This window comes from Ammospiza caudacuta, chromosome 23 (genome assembly GCF_027887145.1).
Source record: "Ammospiza caudacuta isolate bAmmCau1 chromosome 23, bAmmCau1.pri, whole genome shotgun sequence".
Taxonomy (NCBI): domain Eukaryota; kingdom Metazoa; phylum Chordata; class Aves; order Passeriformes; family Passerellidae; genus Ammospiza; species Ammospiza caudacuta.
The window spans coordinates 7,714,537-7,734,148 of record NC_080615.1 but is presented as its reverse complement, the minus strand read 5'-3'; the positions used below and the strand labels follow the sequence as shown (position 1 = coordinate 7,734,148).

General features: G+C 47.5%; 4 protein-coding genes across 6 annotated transcripts; 1 reads left to right on the top strand and 3 right to left on the bottom strand.

Annotated features, from left to right (window-relative positions):
* Positions 1 to 835: 835 nt before the first annotated feature.
* TEX12 (testis expressed 12) lies at positions 836 to 2,045 on the bottom strand. The gene is made up of 4 exons (XM_058819192.1): positions 1,989 to 2,045; positions 1,394 to 1,499; positions 1,241 to 1,292; positions 836 to 980 (listed from the first exon to the last, which is right to left on the bottom strand). Exons 1-4 carry the CDS (start codon positions 2,043 to 2,045, stop codon positions 836 to 838), a joined length of 360 nt encoding a protein of 119 aa, XP_058675175.1.
* Positions 2,046 to 5,479: 3,434 nt separating this feature from the next.
* On the top strand, positions 5,480 to 9,831 carry IL18 (interleukin 18). Of its 2 annotated transcripts, XM_058819078.1 has the most exons (6): positions 5,480 to 6,292; positions 7,169 to 7,242; positions 7,865 to 7,873; positions 8,391 to 8,528; positions 9,275 to 9,420; positions 9,545 to 9,831. In XM_058819078.1, exons 2-6 carry the CDS (start codon positions 7,176 to 7,178, stop codon positions 9,788 to 9,790), a joined length of 606 nt encoding a protein of 201 aa, XP_058675061.1. In that variant the 5' UTR covers positions 5,480 to 6,292; positions 7,169 to 7,175; the 3' UTR covers positions 9,791 to 9,831. The 2 variants fall into 2 exon arrangements, with proteins under 2 accessions (XP_058675061.1, XP_058675060.1); XM_058819077.1 differs by lacking the exons at positions 5,480 to 6,292; positions 7,169 to 7,242; positions 7,865 to 7,873 and having other exon boundaries at positions 8,198 to 8,528.
* Positions 9,832 to 10,970: 1,139 nt separating this feature from the next.
* Positions 10,971 to 14,574, bottom strand: SDHD (succinate dehydrogenase complex subunit D). The gene is made up of 4 exons (XM_058819094.1): positions 14,512 to 14,574; positions 13,984 to 14,088; positions 12,816 to 12,960; positions 10,971 to 11,615 (listed from the first exon to the last, which is right to left on the bottom strand). Exons 1-4 carry the CDS (start codon positions 14,555 to 14,557, stop codon positions 11,450 to 11,452), a joined length of 462 nt encoding a protein of 153 aa, XP_058675077.1. The 5' UTR covers positions 14,558 to 14,574; the 3' UTR covers positions 10,971 to 11,449.
* A 692-nt stretch (positions 14,575 to 15,266) lies between these two features.
* On the bottom strand, positions 15,267 to 19,050 carry NKAPD1 (NKAP domain containing 1). 2 transcript variants are annotated; one of them, XM_058819089.1, is made up of 5 exons: positions 18,831 to 19,050; positions 17,735 to 17,835; positions 17,371 to 17,526; positions 16,843 to 16,896; positions 15,267 to 16,439 (listed from the first exon to the last, which is right to left on the bottom strand). In XM_058819089.1, exons 1-5 carry the CDS (start codon positions 18,897 to 18,899, stop codon positions 15,914 to 15,916), a joined length of 906 nt encoding a protein of 301 aa, XP_058675072.1. In that variant the 5' UTR covers positions 18,900 to 19,050; the 3' UTR covers positions 15,267 to 15,913. The 2 variants fall into 2 exon arrangements, with proteins under 2 accessions (XP_058675072.1, XP_058675073.1); XM_058819090.1 differs by having other exon boundaries at positions 17,371 to 17,523.
* Positions 19,051 to 19,612: the final 562 nt, after the last annotated feature.

The window sequence follows — 19,612 nt, the reverse complement described above, 5'->3', positions numbered from 1 at the left end:
AAATATATCTTGGTTCAGCACTTCTCTTTATTACATGAGCCCCATACTTAGTACAAGTGGTCCTTTGTACATTCCATCTTTCATCTTTTTTTTTTTTTTAACAAGAGTAGAATGACAAGAAATAAAAAGGGCTCAGTGTTCTCAGAAGGACTGAATATGAACAAACAACATTCATGAAGCTAAATAAAATAACACTGTAATTCTAGATCGTGTTAACATTATGTATTTACTTATTGACATCAACAGCAAGGCTTTGATTATGTTTTATAACTACATGGCCTTGAAATATAACACCTATTACCAGTATTACAATGCATTTGAAATTAAGACTTTATACTTTCTCAAAGTTCTTTATAGAGCTCTTATTTCTTAGCTGATCTTTTCAGCCTGTTTACATTCTGAGGCCAAATTGAAATAACATTGCAAGTATATTCTACTAAGATTTTAGCAAAAAAACCACCTTTTTTTTAAGTAGAAAGGAAAAAAAACAACTCATAACCAGAAAATGGTTAACATTAAATAATCTGAGGTAATTTTCCACTTACATCATAAATTTCTGTATTTCATAGAAATGCTTTTTTTGCTATGTTTAATGGGTTAACATAGCTTAATGTCTTAATCCCTTGAGTCACAGGATTTAAAACAGGTATTCAGAATTGGTTTTATTAACTACCACTACACTATGTATTTAAACACTAAGTAGCTGCTTAACTTGTTGGAAGTTTCCTGAACTGACAGAAATATTTATACAAGAAACAGATATCACAACACTCATCCCGATTTGTTTTCATACACGAACAAAACTTTGGCTCTACGTTTTCATAACAAACTCCATTTAGCTTTGCAGACTATTGGCGATGACAGCGAATCTCTGTTTCAGCTTCTCCCTTTTCTGCTTCAAATGCTTTTCTATGGCCCTGGCTTCTTTTAGGATCTCATCAAGTTCCTGGACATAAGAAGAATCCAATGCTATTCTTGCACTAAAGTGAAGAAATCTGTGGTTAAAATCAGTGCTAATGCCATTAACTTTCTCACTACTTTTATGTTTTTCTTAAAAATTGGTCGTCTATCAATACACAGTTTCTGACCAAATTAATCCTCTGTTGTAATAAAAGCCACCATTTTTCTTTCAAGATCTGCTTGACAGTTTTCAGTGTTAATTTTCCTAAACTGCAGCCACCCATCCATCTTATCTAGAGAACTTAAAAATTGCTGTGCAAATTTCACAAAGTTAACTTGCCTTATAGTGTCAGCATATTTTGACAGCAAGTTATTAATTTCTTTGCTGATCTCTGTTAAGAAAGAAAAAGATAATTTTATTTAAACATTTGGATGAATCTCAAGATGAAATTAGGTCATTCCATACTTACTTCCAGTATATTTACTACATCACCATTTAAAACCTTTTCCAGTGGTTCAGTCTTGAAAAGGGACTGCGAGTCCTCAGAAGGAGCCAAATCTGTTTTGTCAGACAATGGAGGATTTTCTGAAGCTTCATTCTAACAACAGAGCACATTAGGAAAAACACAGTTCTGGGATTTAAAACAAGCTTTGCACGGAGTTTAACTGAGAGAAAGAAAAGGTTTAAAAAGACCTTGAGGATGTTTTTGGAGAAAATGAAAGTGGGTTCACAGTATCGTGAGCATCTTGGGGAGTGGGTGGAAGTACCAGATTGAGATGTCTCTATATATACGCATTTATTTATATATACACACACATTTATATCTATATACTGATATATGTAGTATATGTAGCTCAGTAAAAGCTGGTGCACTTCAGAAGTTCGTTCTCAAGAAGTTCTACATAAATATATCCCAGTGCTTACCCGATTTTGTTGGGCTTCAAGCCCTCAGAGAAACTGCGATTTCCCTACACAGAAAAAGTAATTTCTGCTCCCCTAAACCTCCCTAAGGTGCCGTGGATCTCTGTTCCTTCAGTCCAGAGGAGGACATGGGAAGGGGGGTCCTCCCTCACACAGCACTGCTCACCTCCATCTTTTTGCTTTTATTTCTATTTTTGTCTGCTTTTTGCGAGTTGCTCGCCATGGCTGCCTCACGAAAAGCACGAGATGTTTGCTGAGAGGTCACGCTGGGAAGAATGTTTAAATAAAAACCTGTAAAACCTGCAGCTGGTTCCTCTGCAAGGGCGCTCCTCTCACGGGGGAGGCAGCGCCTCAAAGGGCTGGAGGCGGCGGGGGAATGGCGGGGAGTCCCGGGCCGGCCTAAATTCGATATCCGAGGGGATTTAAATTCGATATCCCAGGGGATTTAAATTCGATATCCGATGGGATTTAAATTCGATATCCGAGGGGATTTAAGCCTTTCTGATCCCCCCAGAGCCTGAGGGCACCGAGGCGCCCAGGACGCCCCGGCCTCGCCGCTTCCCCTTCAGGCGGGCAATGGCCATGACGGGCCGCGACTGTGGCGACAAGGGAAAGGGACAAGGGACGACAAATAAGGGACAAGAAAGGACACAAGGGACACAAGGGACACAAGGAACACTCGCTCCCCTCAGGGCTGGCAGCACCTCGGTGCCACCCTCGGTAGCGGCGGCAGGAGCGGCCGGAGGAGCGCCCTGAGGGCCCAGAGAGCGGCTCCGGCCAGGGCCTTTCGATTAATTAAAACTTTGAGAAGTTCCTCAAATTTCCCGTCAAATTTCACCTTCTAAACGAAATCCTTGGAACGCGTCTCACGCGCGATGGATCTGCCTCAAAAAACGAGCGAGAAATGAGCGCAGTTGGAGCGACCAGGCACTAAAATGAGTAAAAACGCTAAAATGAGTAACAGCACTAAAATGAGTAACAGCACGAAAATGAGTAAAAACTAAAAACGCATAAAAACACTAAAATGAGTAACACTAAAATGGGTAACACCACCACAACACAGGGCTGCCAAGACCATATTTTCTCTCTCTCTCTAATAAGCAGAGAATAAAATTGTAGATTTCCCGAGGCTGTGCTTCACTGCTGTAGGTGAACCAAGTTTTTGTTCACTGGAATGAAATAAATCATTGCAAGACAGGAATTTATGATTATGTTATGCTATATTATGTGGCTTAATTATGATATATTAAAGTTACGGCATGTAAGGTTATGTAAAGTTTACCCCTGACTTGTGCTTTTTTCCTTTTTTTCTTTTCTTCCTTTTTCTATTTTCTCTTTTGAAGACAGGAAAGGACCTGAATCTCACATACATCATCCACAGAAGAAATTAAAATATCAGCATGAGAAATCAAACTCCTGAAGGAACAAGAACTAAATACTTCCTCAAAGTAAAAACAACTTTTAATAAGCAGCCATAGCCCACTTCATTTAATTATCAGATATCTCATATATAATTATGTTATAAGCATTACTATCAAAACATTAATAAACAGATATGACAGAACATGTTAGGAAAATATTCTTAAGATGTTCACTTCATTGTGTCATGGTAATAGCTTTTACTAATAGACCACCTGGAGTAAAACAAATTACACATCTGAATTTTCATTTCCATTTTCTTATGGATATAATAGTCTATAAATAAAACTAGGACTAAAAGTAACATTAAAATATTTAAAAGAAAATTATCTAAGAGGAGAGAGTTCACTCTTACTGGAATTCCAGTTCCTTTCAAACTGGAGCAAAATTATCAAAACCATTACTCGAAAAGTAGTTGCAGTTCCTCTAAAATTTGAGATATTAAATTCCAGGAGAAATGAAAAGTCTAAATTGTACCACAAAAGCCATTGTATGAGTTAGATCTGGTCCTGAAAAATGCAAATATGTGCACAAAGGATAAGGAAATGCCTTTTATTCAATGTGTTCAGTGAACTAATGGAATTTTAAGGCTCTCAAAGGCTGACATGAAAGACCAAGTCCTTCTTCCTGATAGCTTTGTATGGAATATCAGTTGGCCAAAAATATCAGTGCCAACAGCTAATGCAAAATAAATAATTTTAAATATCTGAATGTATATTTAAACTTAAATGATGAATTAGTAGTACAGCATTAATTTTTGAAAAATGTTTTTGGCTAAACCAGCCAAAATCCAGGGTTATTAGTAAAAGAGGCAGTTTTTAATCTCAAAACCACCTCATGTTTATCATACAGATATTAAAGCATCCCTGTAAACTTTGGTGGTTTTTTTGTTTTTGCCTCCAGGAGCAGTAAAAGGCATGTGAGCAGCTGAGAGAATGTCACGGAAACTCAGGTTTGGGTTTGATGTGGGATTTTGTGGGGGTGTTTTTATAATCCTCACAAGCTGGGGCTCTTCAATTTACCCCCCAAGCTGCAGGGCTGAGTGCCCTGAATTGTGACCGGCCACAGAAACAGCAAATCCAGGCACGGAGATGAAACAAACTGGGGGGACTTTATGGTGCTCGTATCCCCAATTCTCTGTTTAGCCCAGAAATAAGTTTTGCATCTTTCAGAGTGGTTCTGAGAGCGAAGGGGGGAGAGAAGAAATGCAGAGTTTTTTTTCAGAATTTGCACTCCTCCACATTCCGGCTCCTGGACTGTGCTGTCTGCAGCACGGACAGACAGCAGGACAGAGCTCTCCTTTGTTTTCAGTCAGTTTTTTAGCTAGCTGAGGAAGAGGAATTCCATGGAATATGGTTTTTCTTTTTCTTTAGAACTATTTAAACCTGTTCTGGACTGAACACCCAGAAGAGCACCTGTGGCCCACCAGGCTGGGCCTGGGTAGCGGCATTTCCAGCACCGGGGGACTGATAAGAGACTGATAAGAGACTGATAAGACACTGATAAGAGACTGATAAGAGACTGAGTGAGTCAAGCTACAGCCCACAGAGAGACTTCCTGAGTTTGTCATCTCTTTTGGAGCAGCAAGTTTTATTGTTTAGTATTGTTCATATTATGTCCTAGTGAATGCTTTGCCTGTTAAATAAGCAGGTTTTTTCCACTTTTCTCCAAATAAATATTTTTTTCCAAACCAAAAAGAAGAAAGGCCAGTTAAATTTGCTTTCTAGAGAAAACCCCTTCAGAGGTTTTCTCCCAGATTTGCCCTAAACCAAGACATTGGGCAATAATTCGTTCCCCAGCTGGCTGCCCGGGTTTTTAGGGCAGTGGCAGCGTTCCTCCCGAAGGCAGCGGGATGCGGACGGGGCGTTCTCCCCGTCCACGAACTCCTCCCATGCAGCCGCTCCTGCACTCGGGGAGATTTCCCCGCCCAGGCCGGCATTCCTGGGCACTGCTGCCACCAGCAGTGAAGGACCAGCAGCGCGGGGATTCCATCCCAAAGCGGCTTTTCCGACAGACAGGGAGCCGGCCGGGCACACAGAGTGCTGGAGCCACAGGACGGGTCCGCTGACATCAGCGCGACACCGAGCGAGCGGCACAAAGCCACCCTCGGAACCCCAGATTTGCATAAGGCGCTGGCTCCTGCAGCGAAGAGGGGAAATGTCGTGCGAGAAATGCGGACGTAGGCACAGACCTTGGGAAAACGTCCCGATTTCGGCCGCCCCGGCCGCTATAAAAGCCCTCCCGGCAGCGCTGCGGCAGCGCCGGCTTCCCTCCGGCTGGGGCAGCCCCGGGCACTGACCCGGGCCGGCCTCGGCACAGCCCCGATCCTCACCCGGCAGCTGCGCTCCTCCCGGCTCCCATCGCCCGGCTTCAGCTCCCGGGAGACAGAAGGGGCCACCGAGAGCCAGAAAGAGAGCCAGAAAGGGCCACCGGGAGCCAGAAAGGGCCACCGGGAGCCAGAAAGGGCCACCGGGAGCCAGAAAGCATCATCGGGAGCCAGAAAGGGCCACCGAGAGCCAGAAGGGGCCACCGAGAGCCAGAAGGGGCCACCGAGAGCCAGAAGGGGCCACCGAGAGCCAGAAAGGACCATCGAAAGCCAGAAAGGATAACTAAGAGTCACAAAGGACCACTGAGAGCCACATCTGCTCCCATCCTGCATCCTGTGCTTCTCCCTGCTCCCATCGCTCGGCTGCAGCTCCAGAGGAGACCGAAAGGACTCCCGAAGAGCCAGAAAGGGCCACCAAGAGCCACCGCCCTTGCGCCCTGCGCTTCTCCTGGCTCTCACCGCTCTGCTGCGCTTCCCGAAGAGCCAGAAAGGATCACTGAGAGCCAGAAAGGATCACTGAGAGCCAGAAAGGATCACCGAGAGCCAGAAAGGATCACTGAGAGCCAGAAAGGATCACCGAGAGCCACATCTGCTCCCATCCTGCATCCTGTGCTTCTCCCGGCTCCCATCTCCCGGCTGCAGCTCCCCGGGAGTCAGAAAGGGCCACCGAGAGCCAGAAAGGGCCACCGAGAGCCACCTCTGCTCCCGCCCTGCGGCTTCCCGGGGTGAGTCAGTCCACGACCGAGTCAAGAACTCCTTTGAGCTCCTGCCGTTCCTTTCGAAGAAGGGTAATCTGAAAACGGTCCTCGGTAAAAGGTCTAAAGAACCATCTTTTATTACTCAGGGTTGGGTTTTATGATCCTGGCGTTGGTCTTTTCCAACGGTTTTGATTCTGTGATCAAGGGGAGAGGCACAGTCGTTTTGTTTGACCCATTAAACCAAAGCCACTTTTCCCTCTAGTCCTCTGCCTCTGCTTGTCCCTGGGTTTTAGAAAAACAGAGGATTTTGAGGTTAATGTGCTAAGAACGAGACATGCGCGGTTGGGTGTTGTGGTGTCTCGTTTTCCAAGGTGTGAATGTGCACGTTTGCAAACAAAGATGCTGCTGGGAGCCTGCTGTCTCTTCTGCACAGCTGCCGCTACATAAAAACCATATGAAATACAAACAGAAAAGAAATCACTCTCAAATACATTAATTAAAGTGCTTTGCCACAGGGACAAAGGAAACCACAGTGATTTCCACCCTAATCCCTCTGGGTGTGCATGTTTACTTATATTGCTCACTTTTTGTATAAAAGGTCATTTTCATCTGGTGAAAAAGCTTTGGAGTGAGCTGCGTGTTTTGATTGCACAATCAAACCCCCGTGCAAGAGCCAGATCTCCTCATTGTTCTCCTGGTTTTAAGACATTTATTATCTTTAGTGCAAGGGATGACCTTCCTAGGGGCAGTCAGAAATGGGTTCTAACTTTGGGGTATTTTGGAAGCTGATGCTTTTCTAGGGGAAAACTGGTAAGATCAGTGTGTGCAGACCTAGCTTTTATCCCTTTATGGGGTAAGAAGCATTGAGGCTAACTCTGATTCCTCTCCCTGTACTGTGGGCAGGGTGAAGATGAGTGCTGAAGAGATTCTGGTGTATGCAGTAGAACTTGGAAAAAATTTCTGCCTCTATTTTGAAGGTAATTAGAGCATTTAATGACCTTTTCTGTTTGAATACTGATTTAACACAATTCCTTTGTCAGTCTGATTTCACCTAATTTCCCACATAAGCTTCAGTTTTAAGTGTTGCTAGCCAAGTGGCTGAGTCAGGGCAATACTTGTTTACAAAAAGCTCTGGGAAAGGACGCTCAGAAGCGTTGGAATACTGGGGTGTGGACCTGGAGTGAGTGAGTAATTCCCGATCTTGAGGAAAAAAGTCAGTTAGGAAACAGTTTATTCTTTAAAAGCAATTTGCAATGAGTTCTTCTTGTCCTTTCGCTCACTTGAAGGCACCGATAAAACCAAAAATTTGCATGCAGTTATTCCTCAGTTTTAGGCTCAGAGTGACCTCCTCACCTCTAAATAACCCTAAAAAAGCATTTTGCATACCTCTGGTTTGGTGGTGACTCAGTTCTCAAATGACTGGGCTGTCATTTGTTTTGCTGACAGATAAAACCTGTCTGTAGTGAGCAGCTCAGCCTTGGTGGCACTGGGCTGTGGGAAGGTGTAGGTGGCTGTCTGGGCACAAAGTGACTTCTTGTGCGGGGGCAGAGCTTAATGTTGTTTTCTTTTCCTTTTTTTCACTGCTCACTTGGAACCAAGACGACGATGGTAAGCTGAGAACTCATCTTTTATGGCTTTGTTACTCATTTCATACCTGCCAATCCAGAGAGGACAAGTTTCACACTGAGAGTGGCTGCAAAAAACACAGAGCTACAGCTCATTACTTGTGATGCTGATGTTGCTTTAATTCCTCTTAAGGTGGTGGCTTCCCTGACAGCACCTTTCAATGCACTTTAATTGCTGGGCAAAAGAGAATTGATGCTTCTGAATTCTCATTAACAAAGACAGCAGCTTTTCTTAGAAATAAAATATCTATAAATAATTTTATATAAATAAATTTCTGTTGTAAATAAATTTCTGCTTATCTAACTAAATTTCAGATTCTGCTTATATAACTAAATTTCGGACTCTGGAAATCTGCTTCAAGCAGAGGTGTAAAAGATGATGAGTTTGATGTCATTCTCAGAACTCCTTTCACGTGACATCCACAATGCCAGGATTAACTGTCAGGATGTGAGGAGACAACAGCTAAAATGTGCAGAATTTTGGTTGATTCTTCCTGCAGAGCTGGAGTGTGATGCCCTGTGCAAGGAAAAGACCCTGCACCGAGTGCTGAGGAACGTGAACAGCCAGCTGCTGGTGGTGCGCCCCGACCTGAACGTGGCAGCCTTTGAGGATGTGACAGACCAGGAGATGCAATCTGGTAATTTCCAAACAAGCACAAACCATCCCCACGGCTCTGCTGCTGTATCCTGGAGGTGGTTTTGTTCTTTGTGATCATCCACTCAGCGATGGGACTGAGTGTAACGACTTAAAGCTTCATTTGCAAGAAGAAAACTAAGCTGAGAGTGAAATTTTGTGTCTTGGGCATTGGTGATGGATAAGGTTTCTGGGTTAAACCAAAGCCTGCAGGATGTCACATGCAGAAAAAGGGCTGTTAAAATTTTTGCTTGGCTCTGATCACAAAATTCTTAATTTCCCCCTTTTTTATGCAGGATTACGAAAAATCACTTTAAAATTCAAACAATTTATTGGCACTGAAAGGTCTTACTTTCTTCTAATAATACTAGCTATAAACTTACAGTTTTGACTTCTTGGGGTGCTTCAGCAATTTATTTACAACTCTATTTATTGCCCATATTTATTTCTGGATCCCGTGTATCCAGCCATGCTCTGATTTACAGCCAGCCAGTTCCACATGCCAGTCTCAGTTCCTGCATGCACATAGAAGGGTCTGACCCTGCCTGGTGACCTTGGTGCACCCTGGTTATTGCCTGATTGCGTAAAGCACAACCAGAAGTCATAAAAAATTCAGGTCCTGGCTCTTCTGTCAGGAAGAACACCCTGGTGAGCCAGCCAGAGCTGCCAGGGGAATGGCAAAGCATCCCTGGCTGCAGCTGTTGCAGCTCCCTTGGCGCAGGTTATCAGCAATAACCCATCTCTTTCCAGGCAAGGGGATGCTTTTCAGCATCCACTGCTACAAAACCACCACACCCTTAGCTGGGCTGCCCGTGGCCTTCACTGTCCAAGTGGAAAACAAGAGTTACTACATGTGCTGTGAGAGGGAATGTGGGAAAATGATCGTCAGGTTCAAGGTAAGGATCTGCTCCCCTCTCCTCATCTGTACAAACCCAACAGGCAGAATTAACAACTCAGAGCTGCAATAAAACTGCTCAGGGCTCCTGCTGGGATTAACCTGCTCCATTTTTCCTTCCTCAGGAAGGAGAAGTTCCCAAAGAAATTGCTGGTGAAAGCAACTTCATCTTTTTCAAAAAGACATTTACATCTTGCTGCTCCCAAGCATTTAAGTTTGAATACTCCATGGAGCAGGGAATGTTCTTGGCCTTTGAGGAAGAAGGCTACTTGAGAAAATTAATCCTTAAGAAACTGTCAGAAGATGAAGTAGATGAAACCATGAAGATAAGTTTATGTAAGTTCAGTCAAAATGAAAATCACAACCTATGATGGAACACTTCAACAGTTCTAAAATACAGTTTCTTTTTTTACATAAAATAAACTTTTGTCTTTCTTTATCCTAAACAAGTCAGTTTTATGTTTTAACTACTGTCAGTACTCATTAAAAAATAAATGCAAGTTTTTGGCAAAAGGCCAAACATGTTTTCCAGTCAGACAGAAGAGAAATACACACTGAAGAAACAAGAATATCCATAATGTCAATATAGTCCTGTAGAATTTGATCCCTAAAATCTTTAATGCCTAAATCCTTAAAATCTTTAACATCAACCCAAGAGCTTTTGCATTAGGTTTGGACTTCTACATTGCCAAACCTCTCAGATAAAGAATTTCTCACCCAAGCAGCTTAAACACCACATCCAGCTGCATCCTGTGTGAGGAAATCTCAGACACTTTCCATGAGAGACCCTCAGCTTGCCCAGAGGGACTTCCCCATGACTCACCATCTGCCTGCTCCTCCTCCTGGCACTGAAGTAACACACGCTGGCATTTAAACCAGCCCTCAGCTCCATCCTGGCCACAACACCATCAAAAAATTGGCCAGCTACCTGCTTTTGCTAATAAATAAAATTTCCACTCCACATTAAAAAGAAAAAAACCCTCAAAGTCTTGTAGGATCCGAACAGTGACTTGGTTGTTCTGTTCATTGCAGAGTCACTGATGGTAACACAAATTCTCTTCCTCTCACTATTAATAGTGCCATAAAAGTACCATGAGAGTGTGGAAAGAGTTCTCCGCTCCTTGGCAATGTGAAAGTCAGACAGGATGAAGCAAAAGTTAAAAACCACAATCTCAGTTCCCCCCTAAAAAGAACAGAACATTCTTAAAGAAAACATCCCTTAAAGAACAGAACATTCCCTCAGCCTCCTCTTCATTGTCTTTTCTGTCACACAGGACAACACAGACCAGAGCATTTAGAAAATAAACCTCAAAGAAGTGTTGTAGATGAACATAAAAAACTTGAAAGTCAAATGTTCCTAAAGTCAATCTGCAGAAGTATTTTTATTCTTGCTGTGTTTTCTAAGGGACATTAATTATCCTTGTGTTAAGTCAAGTCTAAGTCACCTCAAATATTCTTCATTTTATGAAGTAAGGCAGAGTAGACCTATCAGCAGAGAAAACATTTTAAGCAACCCAAAGCAGTAAAAATGGTTCGGAAGCACACACAAAATTTCTGTAAATTCTTTATTGCGTGGAATCTGAAAAAAAGAATTCCCTTTTCTACATCAGCTCCCAGGGTCCAAAGAGTTACAGGGTCTGCCTTACACACTGATGTCAGAAGAAACAGTTCAGTTTTCCACAAGGCAAGCTTGTTTTACAGAACAGGAAACCAACCAACAGTTAGAAAAATACTCATTAAAACTGCTATTACAAGGAGAGCTCCCTTTAGCTATGCAAACCTGCCACTGATGTAATTCACTCATCCATCCCAATTTACAGTGCAGCTTGAATCCACTCATCTCACTGGACATCTTCCAGTTAAATCCGAATTGAAACCTGTTTTTTTCTCTATATATCCTAAACTAGCTGTGAGCCCCCTGCAGGCTCACTGGGGACCCTTGGCTGCTCCTGTGTGGCGCAGGATGTTGCTCACAAGCTGATGAAGCAGAGGCAGCAGAGGACAATCGTGTGTGTCGGGGCTGGGGCTCCTCAGAGGCTCCAGAGCATGGCCACAGCCTTGCAGATGCCCACGTCGTGGTAGTTGAAGTGGCAGAGGCCAGCGAAGGTCAGGGCAGACAGGACGTACAGCCCTGTGTTGGCCACTTTAATGGGGACATCTCCGTGCACATAATCAGTAATTACCTGGCCCAGACCCCTAAACGAGAGAGAAAAGCTCAAATCAGCAAAGGTCACTCACTGAAATCCATCCTCTTGGTGTGCCCCGTTCTGCCAACTGGGCTTTTCTCCCCCTGCTGCCATCAGCCTTTCCTGCAGTTCCCACACAGAAAGAGGAAAAATCTATTTCAAAAAGAAACCAAAACATTCCAGATTCCTTGAAAATACACAGATTGGCTCAGAGTTTTCCTGAGGAAAACAAGTGCTGACCACAGCTCTCCAAACAGAATCCTTGGATCTGCCTTCTTATCTGACTTCCAAGGACTGGAAAAGAGGAAAAGCAAGGAAATATCTGGGACCAGCCATTGTCACAAAGACACAGAACACTCCTGGGTACTCATTTAGATTAGAAGAGTGGCAACCAAAGAAATTAGTATATTTTTAGTTTTTTCTACATCTGGAAGTGAACTGCTGTCCAGATTTGAACTATCCAGCAACATGAGACACGAGATGCTTCTTTTGGGAAAAACCTCCCAGTCAGAGCAAGGACAGTGTAAGAATCCCTGGCACAAATTCCTCAGGACAAAACTGAGCTTTAAGAAAACCTGGCACCCCCAAAGTACCACAAAAATCTGCTTTGTCCTTGTGGCAAGGAACTCCCAAAGCAGGATCACCTGAGGAAGGTGGGTGCTGCCAGCCTGGCCAGCCATGCAGCTGGATCCACTCCTAACTAGCCCTGTCCCTGCTCTCATCAAGGATCACAGCAGAACTACACTGAGCAAACATCCATCCAGGAATAAAGGAAACAATCATCCAGGTCTCCTTAGTGGAATATTTGCTGTGAGCTCTTTATTATGCAGAACCACTGAGATGGATGAGATGACCATCTCACCACCACTGAGATGTACAAAGCCACTGCACGGAGTTTTAGAGGCAGAATATTTTTGTATTATTTTTATACAGATCTGTCCTCTTTCTGTTCACACAACACTGGTTCTTGCATGGGCTAAAAACATCCAGGATTCTGCACCTCCAGGGGCAAGGAAATGCTCTTAAGGTTAAGATTTTATGGATTCTTTTTCTGACTGAGAGGACAGTGAGAGAAAGGAAGACCAAAGTACAACCACTCCTGCCACCGAAGGCGGAAACCAAGGACTGTTTCCTTGTTTTACACTAGCCCAGGATGAGGTTTGGAGGCACCAAAGCTCCTTGGCTGTGAGCTGAGCCCTGCTGTGCTTACCAGTGGCCGTGCAGGGTGAGGGCAGCAGCCAGGGAATAGTCCACAGCCGGTCCAGGGCACAGGTAGGCTGCGGGGAGCAGCCCCAGCAGCAGCACACTGACAGCTCGCTCCCCTGTCCAGTGCAGAGATGCAGCCTTGGAACCGCCTGCAGGGAGAGACATCCTCAGGGAAAAGCCCCTCTGCCAAGGGCTCTGCAGCCCTTGCATGGCTGGCTTGGATGGCTGTCACATCTGGGGAGTTTGCAAACCAAAACTCTGCTTGAGCAATGCTTGGCAACACAACGGGAGCATCAGCCCAGGCTGAGACCATCAAGAACTGACTCTGTGAAATTATCAATGCAACCAAAGTGCTCAACTAACACACAGATATCATCACCTAAACCAAAATGCAAATGGTTTCCTTCGCTTTGGCACGGAGAAAAGAAATTTAGATAGCGACAACATAAGGAAAGCAAAGGATCTGAAGTTTGGACTTGGGCAAAGTGCACACTGAAGTGCTATTAACTGGTAACAGAGCTGCTGAAGGGGAGGGTACACACACTCTCACAGCCTGAGGCACCACACCTGCACCATTATTTATCACAAATAACATCTCTGCGCGGTTACTGCCCTACCTAACAACACTCAGCATTTCACAGCTTTTCCCTTAAACCAACGGGCATTTAGGATTATTTTTTCCTTTGCTGGTAACACCTACAACTGTACATCACCCAACAGGACACCAAGAAAACCACTGCACCATATGTAAATATCTCTTGTTCTTTGTTACAGCTGCCACTTAAAATCTCCTAGAGTGGCCCAAAAAAATTATAGACTCAGCCTGGTTAGGGATGGGAGGGACCTTAAAGCTCATCTTGTTTTTAAGTCTCTGTATGGCCATCAGGTACTACCTCGGTCACCTCTGTTCCTGCACCACTGCTGGTGCCTTGAAGGACCCAAAGGAGCCAAAATCTGGTCCTTTACAGCCCATTCTTGACAGAATCACAGAATACTGAGAAGCTGGAATAGACCTGAAGGATCACCTAACCCCAAGTCTGCCATTGGCAGGATGCCGTGAGCTAGACCCGGGTGCTCGTGTTCAGCAGGGGTCCCGATCCCGGGAAAACGAGACCCCCGCACACCAGCAAGGATGGACAGACAGACAGACAGACACACAGACAGGCCCGTACCGTGTCCCTGGCGGGGCGGGCCGTGGCTCTCGCGGGCCGGAGCGCAGCGGGCGGCGGCGGCACCGAGCGCGGCGGGGCGGCGGAGCAGGGCCGAGCCCAGCAGAGCTGCGGGGACAACGGGGGCGCGGCGTGAGAACCAAGCACCCTCCGGGGACCCGGAGCCGCCAGGAACCCGCACCCTCCGGAGCCCCGCTCCCTCAGGGATCCCGCACCCGCCGGAGCCCCGCTCCCTCAGGGATCCCGCACCCGCCGGAGCCCCGCTCCCTCAGGGATCCCGCACCCGCCGGAGCCCCGCTCCCTCAGGGATCCCGCACCCGCCGGAGCCCCGCTCCCTCAGGGATCCCGCACCCGCCGGAGCCCCGCTCCCTCAGGGATCCCGCACCCGCCGGAGCCCCGCTCCCTCAGGGATCCCGCACCCTCCGGAGCCCCGCTCCCTCAGGGATCCCGCACCCGCCGGAGCCCCGCTCCCTCAGGGATCCCGCACCCTCCGTGTCCCGCTCCCCGCCCCGCTCCCTCGGCCTCACTGACCCAGGGCGGCCCCGCGGGGCCGCGGCCGCAGCAGCGCCAGCGCCATGTCCGCTCCAAGGGCACTGCGCCCGGACCCGGAACCGCGCCCGAGCTTCCGCCGCCGCTTCCGCCTCCGGGGCACCGGCACGGCCCGGAGCGATCGCGGAGCTCCGCGGGGAGGGTGCGAACGCCAGAGGCAGCCGTGTGGGATCTGGGCAGGAATCCTCCGCTGTGAGGGCGGGCAGGCCCTGGAGAGCTGCCCAGAGGAGCTGTGGCTGCCCCATCCCTGGAAGCGCCTAAGGACAGGCTGGAGCATCCTGGTGGAAGGTGTGATGTTCGGGGAACTGGAATATCCCTAAATTCCCTTCCAGCCCGAACCAATCTGTAATTCTGTAATTCTGTCTTAAACCCCGCAACAGACCCAGGTGCTCCTCATCTGTGTGTTCACTAGTGCAACACCTTGGTACACACCATAAACACCTCCATGAATATCCTGTTTTTCTTTCCACTAGAAGGGAAAAAAGGAACAGCAGTCAGGGCTTGGAGTGAGGATTTAGGGCCACTGGCACTGTTTTGTGGTTGTCCAGGAGACAACAATCACCCCACACATTCCCCATTGCCCTGATTTCATCTCCCCAAGCAGCAACAAACAGCACAGAGAGAACACAGGCGCCACCCAGACTCGCAGGCCTGTGCTCTGTCCCCGGGCTTTGCTCCAGAACAATGACTAAAGCATCAAACACATCTGGATTCATTTGTTTTATTAAAAGGCTTGGCTGTTCGCTGCAGGGAGAACGGCCTGGTACCAGTTTCTCCAGTAACACACTGGGCACAGCAGAGACAGGACACAACACCCACCACGGCCCCTCTGTCAGCACAAATGCTTCCAGCATCCCCACAGAGGAGGAAGGAAGGTGGACACGGTGGCCAGCCCACAGCAGGCTCTGGACAGGAGTCTAAACCAAGCAAACTGCTGCCTTTTTTCACCATTAGAGAAGTCACTGCCCTTCAGCTGGAATGGGAATATTCCCTCAGCTCCCCTCCGTGTCCAGCTGACCCTGTGCACGCCCCCACATGCTTTTGGTGGAGGATGGGAAGACAAAACTGCCGTGGGGGTTACAGTGACATTTCCTCTGCTACCAGCTTGATTTACCAGCCTGTCCTCTCTCCTACTGGCCATTGTTTTGGTGAGCCAAAGAGCAATCTGTTCAAACATAATTTCAGAAACAAAACAACCTGATCACAGCCAAGCTGGCGGGATGAGCCCACCTGTGGGGCAGGTAGGTGCTGTCCTGCAGTGCTGCCCGGCGAGCCCTGTTCCCTGTGGGCTGGCAGCGTGTGTGTAAACCAGTGTTGGAGCAGTGCTGAGTGACACTGAGCTGCCTCTGCCCTCCCCTCCTGCTCTGAGCTGCACCCAGACCCCTCAGTCTTCATCAGAGCTGTCCTCAGATTTCTCATCCCCCGCCACCTTCCAGTTCTTCCTCTTGCTCCTCTTCTCGAGCACCTCGCTCGGCCTCTCGGGCACGGAGCTGTGCCGCTTCTTCCTCTTCCTTGGGGGCCGCTTCTCCTTTCTCCCCTCGGACTCGGTGTCCTCAGAGCTGCTGGTGCTGGAGCTGCTTGCATGGCAAAAGTCACTCTCCTGCCCAGAAGAAGAGGTAGGTTCCTTGGCAGGCACTTTCCTGGGCTTTTTCTTGCGCTTGTGTTTTCCTCTGCGGGTGCTCGGAGTCTCCTCTCCTGAGCCCTCGCTCTCCCCCTGGGAGGAATCTGTGGAACTTCTCTCCTGCTCCTTTTTCTTTTTCTTCCTCTTTTTGTGTGAGTGCTTTTTTTGTTTCTTCTTGTGGGATTTCTTGGTTTTTTTCCTTTTGTGGGACTCACGGGCTGTTTGTTTCCCCAGGTGGGATCTCTTCTTCCCATTGACAGCATTTTGCTCCTCTCCTTCCTGCTGATCACTGGAAAAAGAACAGGAGGAGGTGAACTGGAAGCCACTGAGTGATGAAACTCATTTACATCCAATCTGTAAGCCTGAAAAGTATTGATGATTCTGCTGGGTGTAGGTTAAAAATAATTAATTCTCTCTTAAAATCTTGGTTTTCCACTGTCCAGGATACTGCAAGAATTTATTTACCTCCCAGACTCATCGATTTTGGTAACTCCAGCTAAACATGAATATCTTAATTAATACAAAAGATTCTCGGAAGACCCACACCACGTTAATGGATTTGAGTTTTTTAACAGTAAGGCTTTGCAGTCAAGGTGGATCTGTATTAAAAATTCAAAACTCAGTTTGTAAAATTCCCAGCAGAACTTGTCAGAAGGCAGATCTGGACCCATCAGTAAGGGTGTCTGCCTTACCTGTCTGTGTCAAATTCTTCAGGGTACAACTCTTTGTATCCACTGTGCCCCCACCTGTAAGAAAGCAGAACCATCCATTAAAAACAAACAATGTGTTTGATGATAAAAATGCAATTCTGAAAAGGCAGAGCCACAGAATGAATCTGAGTTTAGACAGGAAGGAAATAGGACTGATTTGCTTGGTGCTATTTAAATACACCTTATATTCTCAAAGCACAACTCTGATTTCTTTAAATCCAACCCTAGAATGGTGTTTCTTGAGATTTTCTAAGCTTTCTGGGCAGAGTTATAAATATTAAGTTTAGGGCTGGGCTTTTGCTGCTTAATGTGTCTTAGAAACTCCACTGATGAACTCAAATTGGTTATTCTGTGACATGGCAGAAGTTTGTACATGTTATTCATTCTCAAAATGAGCTGAAGCTCTATTTCATCACAGCACACACCAAACAGAAACGTGTCATTTTTTGGTACAGGGCTCCAAAAAGATGTTTTAATCACAACCCCAGAACACAGAACTCCCCCACAGACCTGTCTGGCATGTTGGCTTCACATTCATACAGCTTTTTATTCCAGGATCTGGCCCTGAGGAGATCGTCTTCCACCAGGTCAAGGAGCTGTGGGTTCCTGGGTTTCCAGTCTGCCCTGTGCCCCTCCTCGTCGAAGCCGTCGCTGCGCATGCGGCTGCTGGAGAGGGAACGGCTCCTTCAGGTGGGGAAAACCTCCCAGAGCCCCCAGAAATCCTCATCCACCCCCTCATTCATCCCCTCATTCACCCAGCACCTCCAGCATGTCACATCTCCATCAACGCACTGAGATCAGGCTCAAGCTGAGGCCTGAGCTCTTTGCAGGGAGTCGTTAAGGAGAAAATCAATATTTCTGTGGTGCATCTCACCTGGAGGTGTCTGACAACATTCTGCTCTGCCTTTTCCAGTAAGTCTCTTCTGTCTGCTTCTCCCACTCCCTTATCTTCCACATTTCTGTCTCTTCCTGAAGCTGAAAGTCACAGGAAGGAAAATGAGTTGAACATCATGGGAAATTCACAGTTATGCAGCACCCTCAACACTCCTGGTGAGGAAACTCACAGCCACCTTTCCTACCATCCCCAAACAAAGGATTATTTACACATATCTGTATCCCAAACAGAACTTCCTGGTGCTGGTTAGACCTGCTGAATTATGATTCATGAAACAGTTTGCTAAACTTAATGGAGTTGCTTAACCTTGCACTAAAATCCTGCCTGTGCAAACAAAGTTCAAACTGTTTCATGCAATAAAAAGCACATACAAACCGCAACAAATAAAATACAACAAAGCCTATTCGAGATTTGCTATTTTTTAAGTAAACACAGACATATTGGGGTGAAACCGAAACTCGGGGAAAACCGGAACGGCGTTAAACCAAAAGTGACCCTGAGGATGTGGCGGATTTACCAAACTGCTTTGGTTTCTGCCCAACGCTGCCGCTCTGCGGGGCACGAAGGCTGCCCCGCACTCCGGGGTGTTCCCGCATCGCCGGCTGGCACCGCCGGGATGTCCCCGCAGCCCGGGATGTGCCCGCATCCTCCCGGTGTCCCCGCAGCCCGGGGCTGTCCCCCGCACCGGGATGTTCCTCCCGGTGTCCCCGCAGCCTCCCGGTGTCCCCCCTGCAGCCCGGGGCTGTCCCCCACACCGGGATGTCCCTCACAGTGACCCCTCACACCGAGATGTCCCTCCCGGTGTCCCCCCTGCAGCCCGGGGCTGTCCCCCACACCGGGATGTTCCTCCCGGTGTCCCCGCAGCCTCCCGGTGTCCCCGCACACCGGGATGTCCCTCACAGTGTCCCCCCTGCAGCCCGGGGCTGTCCCCCACACCGGGATGTCCCTCACAGTGACCCCTCACACCGAGATGTCCCTCCCGGTGTCCCCGCACCCTCACGGTGTCCCGCCCGCAGCCCGGGCCGCCCCGCTCGGCCCCGCAGGCCCCGCCGGGCGCGGGCGGCCCGGGCCTCACCTTGTTGTGCGCTCCGGTGTGGCGGATGACGTTGCGCAGCAGCACCTTCCCCACGGGCACGCGGGACATGCTGCGGGCGCTGCCGCGGGCCGGCCCGGGCTCGGTGCCGGGGCTGGCGCTGTTTGTGGCGGCGGGGCCGGGCCGGGCCGGGCCGGGCGGGGGACGCGGAAACGCGCGGGGCCGCGCGCGCGCCGCTTCCGGCGCCGTCTCCGGGGCAACGGCGCCGCCACGGCCGTGAGGGCTCCGGGCGGCCTGAACGGAGCCGAACCGCCCCGAACGGAGCCGGTACCGCCCCGGTACCGCCCCGGTACCGCCCGGCCCCGCACCGGATCCAGCCCCGCGCTGCCCCCCTGGCTCCGACCGCCTGGGCCCCGGAGAGCAGGTGACTGCTCGAAAGAAATTCTTTTTGGGGAAAAAATACCCCAAACTAACGCAGAAATTGCCAGAAACACTGTGGCTGGGTAATGCTGCAAACGATAGAACTCGTTAGTACTTTGAATCAATTACTTAACTAATAAAATTTAAGTAATGGCTTGAATTCTCTTTTAAATAATGGTTTAAATTCAATTTTAAGGAATAGCTTAAATTCAATTTTAAGTAATGACTTAAATGTAATTAATATTTTTATAAAATATTTTAAAATAGTTTTAATAAATTTTGAGTCTTATTTATCATTTATTTTTAATTGCCTTTTAATTAATTGTTTTCCGTAATTGTGGTTATTCTTAGCCAGCATTTAGCAAAGCTCTTGTAAGATACTTCTGCACAAACAGAGCTTGGGA

Excerpts from the sequence above, each read along its gene's own strand:
- TEX12 (XM_058819192.1), bottom strand. The coding sequence starts at position 2,045 with ATGGCGAGCAACTCGCAAAAAGCAGACAAAAATAGAAATAAAAGCAAA. Across the intron at positions 1,500-1,988 it reads ATAAAAGCAAAAAGATGGAG|AATGAAGCTTCAGAAAATCC; the intron begins GTGAGCAGTGCT and ends CTCTGTTGTTAG. Across the intron at positions 1,293-1,393 it reads ACTGGAAAAGGTTTTAAATG|AGATCAGCAAAGAAATTAAT; the intron begins GTGATGTAGTAA and ends CTTTCTTAACAG.
- IL18 (XM_058819077.1), top strand. The coding sequence starts at position 8,267 with ATGATGAGTTTGATGTCATTCTCAGAACTCCTTTCACGTGACATCCAC. Across the intron at positions 8,529-9,274 it reads AGACCAGGAGATGCAATCTG|GCAAGGGGATGCTTTTCAGC; the intron begins GTAATTTCCAAA and ends ATCTCTTTCCAG. Across the intron at positions 9,421-9,544 it reads AAATGATCGTCAGGTTCAAG|GAAGGAGAAGTTCCCAAAGA; the intron begins GTAAGGATCTGC and ends TTCCTTCCTCAG.
- SDHD (XM_058819094.1), bottom strand. The coding sequence starts at position 14,557 with ATGGCGCTGGCGCTGCTGCGGCCGCGGCCCCGCGGGGCCGCCCTGG. Across the intron at positions 14,089-14,511 it reads GCCCCGCGGGGCCGCCCTGG|CTCTGCTGGGCTCGGCCCTG; the intron begins GTCAGTGAGGCC and ends TTGTCCCCGCAG. Across the intron at positions 11,616-12,815 it reads CTCACCCTGCACGGCCACTG|GGGTCTGGGCCAGGTAATTA; the intron begins GTAAGCACAGCA and ends TCTCTCGTTTAG.
- NKAPD1 (XM_058819089.1), bottom strand. The coding sequence starts at position 18,899 with ATGTCCCGCGTGCCCGTGGGGAAGGTGCTGCTGCGCAACGTCATCCGC. Across the intron at positions 17,527-17,734 it reads ATGTTGTCAGACACCTCCAG|CAGCCGCATGCGCAGCGACG; the intron begins GTGAGATGCACC and ends TTCCCTCTCCAG. Across the intron at positions 16,897-17,370 it reads GAAGCCAACATGCCAGACAG|GTGGGGGCACAGTGGATACA; the intron begins GTCTGTGGGGGA and ends GCTTTCTTACAG.